General features: G+C 58.1%; 1 protein-coding gene across 3 annotated transcripts in view; it reads right to left on the bottom strand.

Moving 5' to 3' along the window:
• PDE9A (phosphodiesterase 9A) overlaps window positions 1-7,195 on the bottom strand; it is a 123,495-nt gene extending 116,300 nt beyond the window's left edge. For 2 of the 3 annotated variants that reach the window (XM_054468898.2, XM_054468902.2), the window contains exon 1: window positions 6,935-7,195. In XM_054468898.2, the coding sequence (XP_054324873.1) occupies window positions 6,935-7,003 (69 nt within the window). In that variant the 5' untranslated portion in view covers window positions 7,004-7,195. The remainder of the gene's footprint in view (window positions 1-6,934) is intronic. The other variant, XM_054468901.2, reaches the window with a different exon arrangement.
• Window positions 7,196-12,377: the final 5,182 nt, after the last annotated feature.

Raw genomic sequence — 12,377 nt, 5'->3', positions numbered from 1 at the left:
GGGGTCAAGACAAATAAGTTGCACCCTCAAGAGAAAATATTTCTTTTTGAGCTTGAAAATGTTGGGAGCCACCCCTGGGTGGCTGAGTGCACTGGGCGTCCCTGGTGCCCACGGCATGACTGTGCCCTCGGTGCCAGGAATACAGGCATGCGCTCCTCCAACTCCTGCAGATGGACCCTTGCTTGTGCACTTTCTTTCTTTTTTTTAACCATTTTAATCTTTTTTTAAAAATTTCAAGTGTTTGGGGAAGGGGTGGTGTTTGGTTACATGGGTAAGTTCTTTAGTGGTGATTTCTGAGATTCTGGTGCACTGTCACCCGAGCGGTGTACACGGTACCCAGAGCGTGGTCTTTCATCCCCCACCCTGTGCACTTTCTTAGAACACTTTCTTCTCAAAAATATTTGGACCCCTGGAAATGCAAGCACCCAACTGGCCTTGGTCTCAACCTCCACAAGCCAGGCACTGACTCGCAAACTGCCTTCTCTGCCAGACGTCCCTGCAGGCCCTGTGCCTGCTCCTGGAAGCTGGAGGGATGCTGTGCTCAGGGTGGGTTTGTCTGGGGAGAAAGCCAAGGAGCACAGACACGCTTTGTCTGGGGCAGGCCCAGCTAGCGGGCTGTGCTGTCTGGTCTCTGGGGGCTCTCTGGGCCCTTCTTGCCCAAGACCTTCTGAAATTTCCCAGGAGTGCGGCTTGCTGGGTCACCTGTGCCCAGGGGAGCAGGTGATTGGGTGAGAGAGGGTTCAGGGTTGCCCACCACCCCCTGGGAAGCAAGCCCAGGACTGGGCTGCCGGGCCCAGCCTCTCAGGAAGTCTTGGCCCCCTGGGGCCCAGTTCCTGCCTCCTCCCTGCCTGGCTTACGCCCTGAGGTGTCCCGGTTGCTGCACTGAGATCAGCTGCCCGGCGCGTCCCCGTTTCATCTCTCATTTGCATGTCAGTTCATCTGAGGCGTCTGACGGGGACAGTGTGCCCTTCCTCTGAGCTAGATTTACCTCGCTGACAACGAGAGCTGTCTTTTGCCCATTTCTGAGGCCAGACAGCCCCTCCACCCACACTGAGCTCTGGAGAGGCTGGCTGGAAGACAAAGGTGTGGGCTGTGGGACCCGGGCTCCTAGGGCCTGTGGTTCTGGCTCCCTCTTCATGGGAGCCTGTGGTTCCAGCTCACAGTGGACTTGGGGAGTGACAAGACAAGTGACAGGAAGGTGCTGCCACTGCTGCTTCCAGAGTCTTCCAGGCTGATGGGTCCAGGATAAGAGAAGTGTCATGGGGGCTGTGCTGTACCCAGGCCTGAGGGCAAGGGTGGCATTCCTGAGCCTCCCCACGTGCCCTGCCCTGCTCTGGAAACTTCACCCCATTGCTCAGTGTGGACTGCACAGTGAGCCTCCACTTCTCTGGGGAGAAAGTGACTTTGCCCAGGCCTCCTGGCTGGCAAGTGGGAAAGGCGGATGAGGCGAGGCTGTCCATCTCAGCACCATGTCCCCACCACTCCATGGGACCAGCCCTCCTGGATTCCCAGATTGGGCGACATTGGTTTAATCTGAGAGGTTTCCAGGTCATTCACGGAAATTCCTGATGGCATCAGGTGGGCTTCTGGCTTCCAGCTGTCCCCTCCTGGGCCTCTGGACATTGGAAGTGTCTGGCTAAAGGGGAATTCGGACCACACCAATGGAAAGGAGTGGGGAGGCCAGCAGCTCCCTGACTTCTCAGCGCCCTTGGGCTAAAATTGGGAAGGGCCCAGCTTCCAGTGCCCTCTCCGAGACAGCACCTGCCGTAGCTCTCAAGTGGTCAGGCACTTCATGGCTGATTGCTGGTTGAAAAAGGAACCAAAAACCGAGGGTTCTTACTACTTTTCACAGCGCAGCTTCAATTCAGGCGGAGACAGGGGCGTCGTCCCCAGCTAGGGGTCAGGACAGCAATAAGGCTGGCAACTCTCATTGCTCCCTGTCTCCCCACCACCGCCACCCCTTCCATTCATACACTGGAAACCCCAAAAGGGTGTGAGTGACCCCCTTCCTTCAGCAGCTTTTCTTGGTTCAATGAACTTATAGTACCATTTTTATACCAATTTAAAGATCAGAAGTTACAAACATGTAACAGGCAGACAGATGATAGGCTGGAAGTGGAGAAGATGGCGAGGAGAGCCACTGTCCACCTGGGAAGGAGGGTGTAGACAGTGGTGCTGGAGCCGAGAAACCTGGAGAGGAGTCAGGGTGGCCGGAGGACGTAGCCCTGCACGAGTGAGCAGAGATGCCTGCAGCCCCAGGAGAGGGCACTGCGCGTGTGGGCTGAGCAGCCCATGCCTTCTAAAATGAAAGGAGGTTTGCATTTGACCATGTCGTGGGCAGGAGAGGTGGAAAGGCACGCAGGAGCCGGGTAGGGCTTAAGGCCCCACCGTGCTAACCACACCAGACAAGGTTGGGGCAGTGCACTCCTCTCCCCTGAGGAGCCGGGGGAAACAGCAGCTCATGCTTGTACCAAAGCAAGAAATGAAGGCAGAGGGGCCTGAACAGGACAGGTCAGTAGAAACAGGCAGCAGGGAGCGACATTCTCTTGGGCCAGGACCAGAGACCACCCCAGCAGGGTGCAGAGGCCTGGACTCCAAGTGCTGAGGAGAGGACCTGAGCCAAAAAGGCACAGCTCTGGGGCCCACAGAGGTTGGCCTTGGGTGCCACGACCAGGCTGGATAGAAGCATCATGAGAAGGCCTGGGCAGACCCCACCAGCTGCCCAGGGCACGGAGCCCTGGGCTCCCGCAGGTGAAGGGGGCAGGCATAGGTGGCGCGGAGGCAAGCGTAGGTGTGGCGTAGCCATGGTGGGTGGCAAACTATTAAGAACTGGGAGCCGACTTCTGCTGACGCTTGAACACTTTCTAGCGCTGCTCCTCCCTTTGGGCTGTGTGCATTCGCTGCCCTGGTTTAGAGGACAAACAGCCCCGCAAACTCAAGCGGCCACCGATGCGTTCAGACCTGGGTTCCAGCTACAGAGCAAGGCCAAGACCAGAACACCACAGCCCAGAGGCGCCAGGGAGGCCGCGCACAGTGCGAGTGTCCCGAGGGGGCCGCCAGGTCAGGGCAGTGGCAGCCACAGAGGCTCCGGAGCATTCAGTCTTACCCAGATGTGGCTCCTCACCACACCCGAGCCCACAGCCTGGCCCAGGGGTCCCAAAGGCCTCTCTCTTCCCCCATTTGGAAGATTGGCAAACCCAAGCCTGGATGTACCACCAGGTGGGACCCCCTCCAGCTCCCCAGTGCTGAGTGCGTCATCCCTGTCACTCCATGGGCAGCTCAGCTGAGCAAACCCTTTCTCCATAGGCAAGAGAAACGAGCAGGTGCTGCAGCCAGGGCCCCCCAGGGTAGGGGCAGCTGAGGAAAGGGAAAAACAAACCCTCTGGGGAAAGACGAAGTGCTTCAGCTCCTAGAGGACACAGTCTCTCTGAAGCAAGGACCTCAGCACCCTAGGTTTGGGGACCTGGCTTCCACCTCTCCCCTTCTTCAACAGCCCACCTGAGGGTCTGGACATGGGGTTGGGGGTGACAGGAGGGCTTCACCTGGTGCTGGGGAAGTGCCAAGTCCTGATTTGTGCACCCTGGCAAGCCAATGAACAGATGACGGGGACAGGCCCGTGCAGATGCTGCTGGCTGGGTGGAGGTTGTCCCCAGCCCTTCAGCAGCTTCTCACCAGGCCATCCTCATTGCTACCAGTTCTGCACAAAGGGCTCCTTCCCCACAAAGCCCACAAAGCCGATCATCAGGGAAAAAACCCTGTTCACCAGGCCCCACACGGGGCTGGCCCACCCAGCCTGCAACATCTGCTGCTGTTTATCATTTGTAGTTTCCTTCTCACTCCCATTCACCCTGGACCCCAGCACTCAGCACATAGTAGATGCTCAATAAACACGGCTGGCTCATTGACCAGGCAATCTGCCTTATCTCATTTAATTCTTAGCACAGCAACACAAGGGCACAGGGTGAAGTAACCGACCCAAGCTTCTCGAGATGAGATGGGAGCACTGAAAACGGAGCCTCAGTTGGACTCCAGGGCATGGAGTCCTGCCTTCGTGTAGGGCTCAGGAGGCAGCCTCCGACTCACTTCACACCCCCAGCTTCCTCTGCACAACCTCTGAAGGAAAAGCTCCTGAGGAGGGAAGACAGAATCCCCCAAATTCCTGTTGCTGTCTTCCACTGTGTAACTCTGGTGATGTGACACCTGAGCGTGTCTGGAGTTTTCTTCCTATAAATAAAGCATTGACCTGGCTGCCAAGTGGCTGCAGCGGCTCCTCTGAATCATCAGGGATGTCTGCAGGGTTACCTGCACAGGTAAGGCCAAGCCAGGAGACACCGGCACTTGCCGCCTGGGGCCTCCCCCAGACAACTTCAACCCGGAGCTTTGCCAGAGCACAGAACTCGGCAGAGCCCCCAGTTTCTAATGTTCCCTCCTTCCTCCCCATCTCTGCGGTTTCAGGGGGAAACTGAGATGGCCAGGGGGTTAGGTAACCAGAGGGACAAAGAGCAGAGATAACGAAGGAGCCGGTGTGCCCATCACCAGGACTCATGGCCAGGTGGTGCAGAAGAACACAGTGACAGAAAGCAACACATCCCTTATCTCCTGCACCCAGAGGCCCCCAGGGCCCCCTCCTAGGAAGCAATATGGGTTTGTTTCCATGACCTTTGATGGAGAGGAGATGGGGCGGATCGCAGGGAGACAGATTCACGCTGGAAATTCCAGGATTTACCCAGTGCCTGGTACTTTAAGAGAAGGAATGGTGGCTGATGGCAGCAGCGCTGAAAGTGCTCTCAGCTGAGCCCGGTGCAACCCATCCGTGACAGCACTGCTGGGTGTGCAGCCTGGGAGGTGAGTGAGAAGTTATCATGCTTTGCCCGGCACATGCTTGGGCAAACGATTCAGCTTCAACCAGGACTCACAGTCCAGCTAGGAGCTGCCAACGGGGTTCACAGCAAGGGGCAGAGGGCAGGGGCAGCTCAGGAGCAAGCAACAGACCTTGTGGAGATGGGGGGTGGGGGGGGGTTGGAGACCCGCTGGCGCCTCCCTGTTTGCACCGCGAAAGGACGTTTATGGAAGAAACTGAGGGAAGAATAATGCTCATCGTGTTCTGCACTGTTCCAGGCAGTGTTTACATTCACTTATTCCCTTCTCATTCCAGTCTATAAAGCAGATTTTATTATCCCTTCTTTATGGACGGGGATGCCAGCTTGGGGAGCCAAGGGGCTTGCTCATGGTTACAGAAGTGGTGGAGCTGGCAGTCAATCCGCCTCTCCCCCGCACAGGTGCCACATGCCATGTCTTCCCCAGGGTCCACCTGCAGGCTGCTTTCCTGGAGATCACCCCAACCTCAGCGTGTTCACTGTGAAAAGCTACCCTGCCCACAATAACAGCCTGGCCTGCCACACCCAGCGTCCTCCTCCCCCCTCTCCTGAAGCTCTCCTCCACTTTTCACCTGCTTCCAAGAGAGCTGCTCCCGGGACATCTTTGGGAAGTTCTTAGGACGGACCTGCTGCTGTTGATCTGGTGACAACTCACTTTAAAAAGATTTTTGTTTTTAAAGGCAGGTCTTTGATACATTCTCATCTATTGGGCAGAAAAAGTGTGTGTGCATGTGCCTATGTGGTGTGCATGCGTGTGTGCTCATGTGCACGTGTGTGTAGGCACTTGTGTGCGTGTGTGTGTGTTTGGGAGTGGATGTGTGAGCACTGGAGCATATGTGTGTGTGTGTGTGTGAGTGTGCATGCTGGAGTAGTGACATATTCAAGGGAGGGCCACTCCTTCCTTTGGGAAGAAAGGAGGCTGTTACAGTCCCATGCAATTGCAGACGCCTAGTCCTGGAGTCAGGGACCTGGGTCTAGTTGTGCGTCTGCCGCTGCCCAGCTGCCCAGCACTGATGAAATAAGGGGGTGACCACCTGTCCTTGAAGATGCTTCCTTCTCCCGGTTATGAGTCTCTCAAAGCGGGCTACAGTGGGAGAGGGCTGTACTTTCCATTTCACGGGGATCAAGCCGGGCACAGGGTGAGGGCGGCTTGTTGGCTTAAATCTACTGATTAAACTGGCCCAGTGCACATCTGGGAACAGGAAAGACTCACGCCTGGCCGGCACCTGCTCTGTGCCTGGCTGGGGGCATCTCTCCCTGGCCTCCTTCAGTGGAGTACTCTGTGGGCAGAAAGGTGAGAAGCAGCTGCAAGGGCTTCCTGAAACGCCCAGCTGAGGTTTGAGGGATTTCCTCACAATGGCTTTTCCCTGGGGACTTTAGGGGGAGCTCATGAGAGCCCCTTCCAAGCCGGCGCGCTCATTGTCCCTCTCTGCCCGTCAGAGGGGGCCGCGAACAAAGGGGGTCTATTCCGAACCCCTCTCCTGTGTAACTCAAGTCCGCTAGGAACACTGGACATTCGAGGGACTTCCTATCTCCGCACAGCAGGGGAGAGCCGGACCCGCTGCCCCCCAGGCTCTCCGCGGGGCCCCGGAGGTGCAGCGGCCCAAGTCCCCCTCTGTAGTCGGAGCTACCCACCTGCGGGGGAGCAGCGCCCCGGCCGGCGCCCCCCGCACCTGCCCCCGCGCGACAGGAAGCGGCGGCTGCTCGCCCCCTCCGCGGACCACGACCCAGGGGCTGCCCGGCGGGCCGATCCACCGGAAATTAAAGGCTTCATGTGCCAGCCCTTGAATGTAAAAACTCAGCCTAATCAGATTTTTAAAAAGAAAAGCTCTGCCTGTGAAATGGAAACACTAGCCCGCCCCCACCCCCCAGGGCGAGTCGCCCCTTTCCCCGGGGGGCCGCCGCGTGGGGACCCCCGCCCCCGACCAGAGCTGGCGGAGCGCACGGAGGCCGCAGCCTGGACCGGCAGACGCACGGACAGTCCCGCCCCGCCGCGCCCGGCCCCGGCGCTGTCACCCGGGGGGAGGAGGGGGTGTCTGGGTGGGGGAGGGGGCTACCTTCTGAATGCGTCCATCGATGTCCAGGTAGATGGCCTTGGGCCGGTAGCTGGAGGAGCCGGATCCCATCCTGCGCCCGGCGGCTGCACTTGGACTTTTTACTGTACTTTCCCGACGCCAGCCGCCGCGGGAGGCGGGGGAGGGGGCGGGAGGGGGCGGGAGGGGGGGCGGCCCGCGGCGCTCAGCCAACCAGAGCCGCGCCGCCACCGGGCCCGGGACGCCCGGGAGCCGCCGCCGCGCGCCGCAGGGTCTCCTCCGCTCGGCTCGCGCTCGGGCTCGGGCTCCGACTCCGGCTCGCGCGCTCCTCCTCCCGGCCGCCCGCCCCTCCCCCTCCCCCTTCCCCCTCCCTCCCCCGTCTCTCCTCTCTCCCCTCCTCTTCACTCCCTGCACCTCCCTTCCCCCTCTTTCTTCTTCCCTTGACTCCAGCCCCCGGTCGGCCGCCTATCTATCTGCCGATGCCCCCTGGACAGCTGTGCAGAGCCCTGAGCGACCCCTTCGGCCCGGAGCCGTCGCCTCCCCGCGCAGTCCGTGCCTCCTAAGCCAGCGCTGGGCTGAGCGTGGCAGCGCCGCTGTGGACCCCCCAGCCCCGCCGGGAAAACTCCCCTCGCTCCTCTCTCCCTGCTGCGACCGCCACCCTCATTTCATTTGAATAGAAAACGGGAAAAGTTCCTTCTCGTTCACCCACAGCCTTCCCCTAACTAGGGGGCGTCAGCCTCCTCCAGCTGCGCCCGGAGCTGAAATGGCGATTTTATTTCTGTCCTGTATGGGGCCGGACCGAGGATTACCCCGCCGCAAGCTATCTGCTGGATTCAGCATGTTCGTCCCCTCCCCCCTTGTGTGAATTGCTACAGGGAGTGTGGGAAAGGCGGGAGGGGAAAGGGGGTTGTGGGCATCCTCTGGATCTGCGGAGCACGGAAGGGCTGCCTTGGCCGCCCCCAGTTCTCCTGGGTTCCTCCACTGGGAATGGGGTGGGCGGCTGGGGGAGGAGGCTCAGATGCCGTGGTCCTGGCCCTGGGTGCATGTCGCCTTTGGAAGCAAGTGTCAAAGCCAGCCGGAGCATGTGCTATTGTTTCGTTGGAAGTGAGTTCCAAGCCACCGCTTTCCATCTGTTTAAGTGTCTGGGTGCTGCTTATTGAGAGAGTCTGGTGCACCCAGGCTCCTCCCTCCCCCTCGGGCCTGCTGGAGCCGGCCAGCCAGTGCCAGGGCCAGTGGTCACTTCCTCTCCCTCCCCTGGCCAGCCTGGTCTCCACCTGGTGGACGATCACAGGCTTTACAGACACCCCCAGGGCCATCTGGAGCTCTGGTGGCAGCTGGGGTCCTGGGGAAGGTGAGAGCTCCCTGCCTGTCCGTGGGGGTGGCATCATCCTGTGAGGTAAGTGATCGTCCTCAGCCTTTGGCCAGTCCATCCCGTGTCACTTTATGTCCCCCCACCTGCTCTCATGGCGGGGGGCACGCTCTCAAATAACAACGGCTTGGAACTCGGTACCTTGGCACCCCCTGCCCACAGCTCCAGTGGGGTCCGTGTCAGAGCTTCGGCACCATGAGTTTTGCTTTTCAAGTGACGGGATGAGAAGGGGACAGCCTGGAGGCCTTTGGGGTGGGGGAACCCAGCTGGGTGGTTACAGTGGGCCACCTGACTCGCCATGGGGATACTGTGTCCCCAGCTCATTGAAGTGAGCACTATTACTAGTAGTTCAATTTGTTGTCAAATGTTCCGATGCTATTTGGGCTAATCCAGAGACCGTGCTGTTAGGACCGCCTGTGCTGCCTGGCATGGAGTTCTTACCAGCAGATGGCTCATTGGCTTGGCACTTAGTTATTCTCCATCCCTTATTGTCATCTGGCCTAGTCTTCTGTAACCATTTCCTCCAAGAGCCCCAGAAGGACGAGTGCCCACCCATGGGGGGTGGTTCTGCAGGGCAGTTCCCCAGGAAGGTGGAGGGTGTGGCTCTGAGACTCTGTGTGCATCCAGAGGCTGGCCCCTCACGCTGCCTGGCTGATTCTGTGCTCAGAAGAATAATTGCATCTATAATTACTTTGCACTCTTAGGAGCTGGACTGGACTCTTGTATGATACTGGATTGATGAGGCCGCAGCAGCTGCCTAGAGAGGAACCCTTTCCTCTCCCAGATCCCCGTGGAGCAGTGCGGTCTTCCAACAATCTCATTACTGTGTGTTGGGTGCTGTTCTGGGCACTGGGAATTCAGTAGTGAACAGAATAAGCAGAGATCCCTGGCCTGAAGAAGCTGGCATTCTCTGGGGGAGACAGACACGATGGTATAAATAAATAGAATGTGTAGGGTGTTGGATAAAAATTAAGGCAAAGAAGAAAAATCCATAGTGAGACCCCATCTCTAAAAAAGAAAAATCCTGCAGGAAGGGGATATAGAATGTGCAGTGTGAGGGAGTTGGAATTTTAGAGAAAGTGGCCAGGCAAAAGGTCACATAGGAGGAGGGATGTTACAGGCGTTAGGAGCAAGGAGCCTGTGTGTGTCAGAGGGAAGGAACTTCTGGCACAGAAGCAGCCCTTATGCAGGAGCCCGCGTGGCCAGAGCGGAGGGAGGGAGTGGGCTGTGGGGGACCGTAGTGGGCTGTGAGGTCAGAGAGGTGACGGGGGCAACCCCGCGTGGTCACACGAATGACTTGAGCTCACTCTTCCTCCACTGCATGCCTTACAGGAGGCGGTGCAGAAGGCCGTGGTCTGGCGCGGGTTTTCACAGGATCCTCTTGGATGCTGGAGGAGGGTGCATGGAAGGGTCCGGGCAGGGAGGCCAGTGAGCAGCAGCTGCAGTCAGCTTTGCAAAGCATGATGGGACTTGGACCACGGTCAGGTGGACCCATGAGTTGGGGTCCTTCAGAGAAGGAGACCAATAGTGAGGAGTTGGCTCACATGAGGACAGAGGCTGAGAAGTCCTGCCAGCTACCGCCTGCAAGCCGGAGCCCCGGGAAAGCTGGTGGTGTGGCTCCAGTGCAAGCCTGAGGGCCCAACACCCAGGGAGCTGATGGTGGGGACTGAGTCCCAGGGCAGGGGAAGACCAGTGTCCCAGCCGGGGAGCTGATGGTGGGGACCCAGTCCCAGGGCACGAGAAGGCCAGTGTCCCAGCCCAAGCAGGCAGGCGGGAGGAAAGAGGCAAGTTCCTCCTTCCTCTGCCTTTTTGTTCTCTTCAGCCCTTCAAGGGGTTGCATGATCCCATGCACACAGGGAGGCATTTGCTCGCCACAGTCCACCACTGGAAATGCCGGTCTCAGCCAGAGACACCTCACAGACTCCCCCAGAAACAGCGTGTCCCCAGCTATTGGGCATCCCGAGCTGGCCAGGTGGACACACAGACCTCACCTGTGCAGGTGGTGAGGAATGGTTCACTCCGCATCCAAGTTGGAGGTTGTGGGGTCTTCATTTGTGCCTGTTTCCTAGGTGGGCGTTATGCCTATTGTCTGCCTTCCTTCCCCTGGCTGTGCCTGCAGTCATGCTCGTTGGTCCTGGACAGCCTTGGTGGGGACGTTTCCAGAAGTGGCGCCTGCTCTGTGCCCCCCACATCAGCCCCAGGGTCTCCTGGTATCCTAAACCTGCATCCCTGCTCCTGGCCTGGCTGCTGGGAATGCAGCCAATGTCGGTTCCTCAGAATCAAGATAAAAACGAAGGGAACCTCCTGCCTCTGCCAGGCAGGCCTCGGGCCAGGCTGGGGACCCTGGGTGGGGTCGAGGCTGGGGACCCTGGGTGGGGACGAGGCTGGGGACCCTGGGTGGGGTCGAGGCTGGGGACCCTGGGTGGGGTCGAGGCTGGGGACCCTGGGTGGGGACGAGGCTGGGGACCCTTGGGGGGGACGAGGCTGGGGACGCTGGGTGGGGTCGAATGCCTCCCCAGCTCAGGCCTTGGGTCTTTGGGGAACGTGGTGACTGAGTTCACATATGCACGAGCGACGTTTCCAACTGTCTAGAAACTTCAGACAGAGTGTGAGATTCTGCCTGCATGTCACAGGGAAGGAGGCTGGAGATGGAGGAGATTCTGGAGGTGCCAAGCCCCAGGGCTCCCAAGAGCTGAGTGGGTCCAGCCTCTGCCTCCACTCTCTGCCCAGACTGCACTTTCTTCTGGTACCTTCCAGGGTGCACACAGGCTCATTCCTGTATGCAGAGCTCCCTCTTTAATTCCCAAAAAGATCACACCAAGGAGAGTTTCAAATTAGGGCATCAGAGCCAAATTGAAGATTGGAGGAGCTGAGTCCGGAAGAAGGGCCAAGACTGCGGAGTGAGGAGCTGGTTGCTGGTTCCCAGGTCCCTGGCCAGCTCACCGTCTCCAGCAAGAAAGGGACAAGCGAAGCCACATGAGGAGAAGGGTCTGGCCTATCTTTGAAGAGTGATCACCTTCCCACGAGATTGGAATACTGGGAAGGAAAGTCCGAGCGCCCTGGAAAAGTCTAAAGGGTGTTCCCAAAGGTAGAAGAAGGTGTCCAGGCAGTGTGTCCTGCCACGGCCAGCAGCTCCCAGCATGTGCTCTAGCCGTCCTGGCCTGGCGGGTCAGAGCTGTGGTCAGTGGCAGCTACTGAACCAGTGCCCGTGGGCATCATCTGCCTGTTCTCTCTTGGGTCTAACCAGCATTTCTCGTGACTATTCTGAAAAGACTCCAATCGCTTCCTCCACCACCTCTTCCGAGCTGGGGGTGGTGCAGGGGGTTGGGGAAAAATCAATTCATCAAACAAGCAAAATGTATTCAGCGCCTGCTTGCTGTAGACCAGGCACTGGGCAGGGCTTGTGAAACGGAATGGAAGCCCTCTGGACCCTGGAAACCTTATGGGAGAGAGTTAAAATAAATCAGACCGGCAGAGGTAAGGCACTTTACCTTCCGAAAGGTGCGCCATTGAACACCAAGAGGAATCAGCCTGTCTTGTACGTGTATAATGAACCTGCCACGACGAGCCCTTCAGGATAACCACTGGGTAGGATGCACTAAGAATCAGAGAAACTGGGTGCCCTTTGACCTGAAGAGGCTGGCATTCTCTGGGGGAGACTGACAAGATGGGATCAATAAATAGACAGGCAGATGGTCTGCCCTTGACTTTCATGCGAAAGGAGAAGACACTGGCACAAAGATCTCACTTCCGTGTCTGTCGCAGTAGTATTTGATTTATATACCCTCCACCTGTTTCTTTTTATGGTCTTGGTAATTGCAAAATTATTACTAGTTGTAAATATTTCAAACAATGTGGTAGGAAAGGCAAAGTCCCTCTTCTAGTAGAGAAAATGGAGGCCAGGTGCGGTGGCTCATGCCTGTAATCCCAGCACTTTGGGAGGCCGAGGAAGGAGGATCACAAGGTCAAGAGATTGAGACCATCCTGGCCAACATGGTGAAACTACATCTCTACTAAAAATACAAAAATTAGCTGGGCGTGGTGGCGCATCCCTGTAGTCCCAGCTACTCGGGAGGCTGAGGTAGGAGAATCACTTGA

Source organism: Pongo pygmaeus, chromosome 22 (assembly GCF_028885625.2).
Source record: "Pongo pygmaeus isolate AG05252 chromosome 22, NHGRI_mPonPyg2-v2.0_pri, whole genome shotgun sequence".
Classification (NCBI taxonomy): Eukaryota; Metazoa; Chordata; class Mammalia; order Primates; family Hominidae; genus Pongo; species Pongo pygmaeus.
This window is presented reverse-complemented; position numbering and strand designations above follow the sequence as displayed.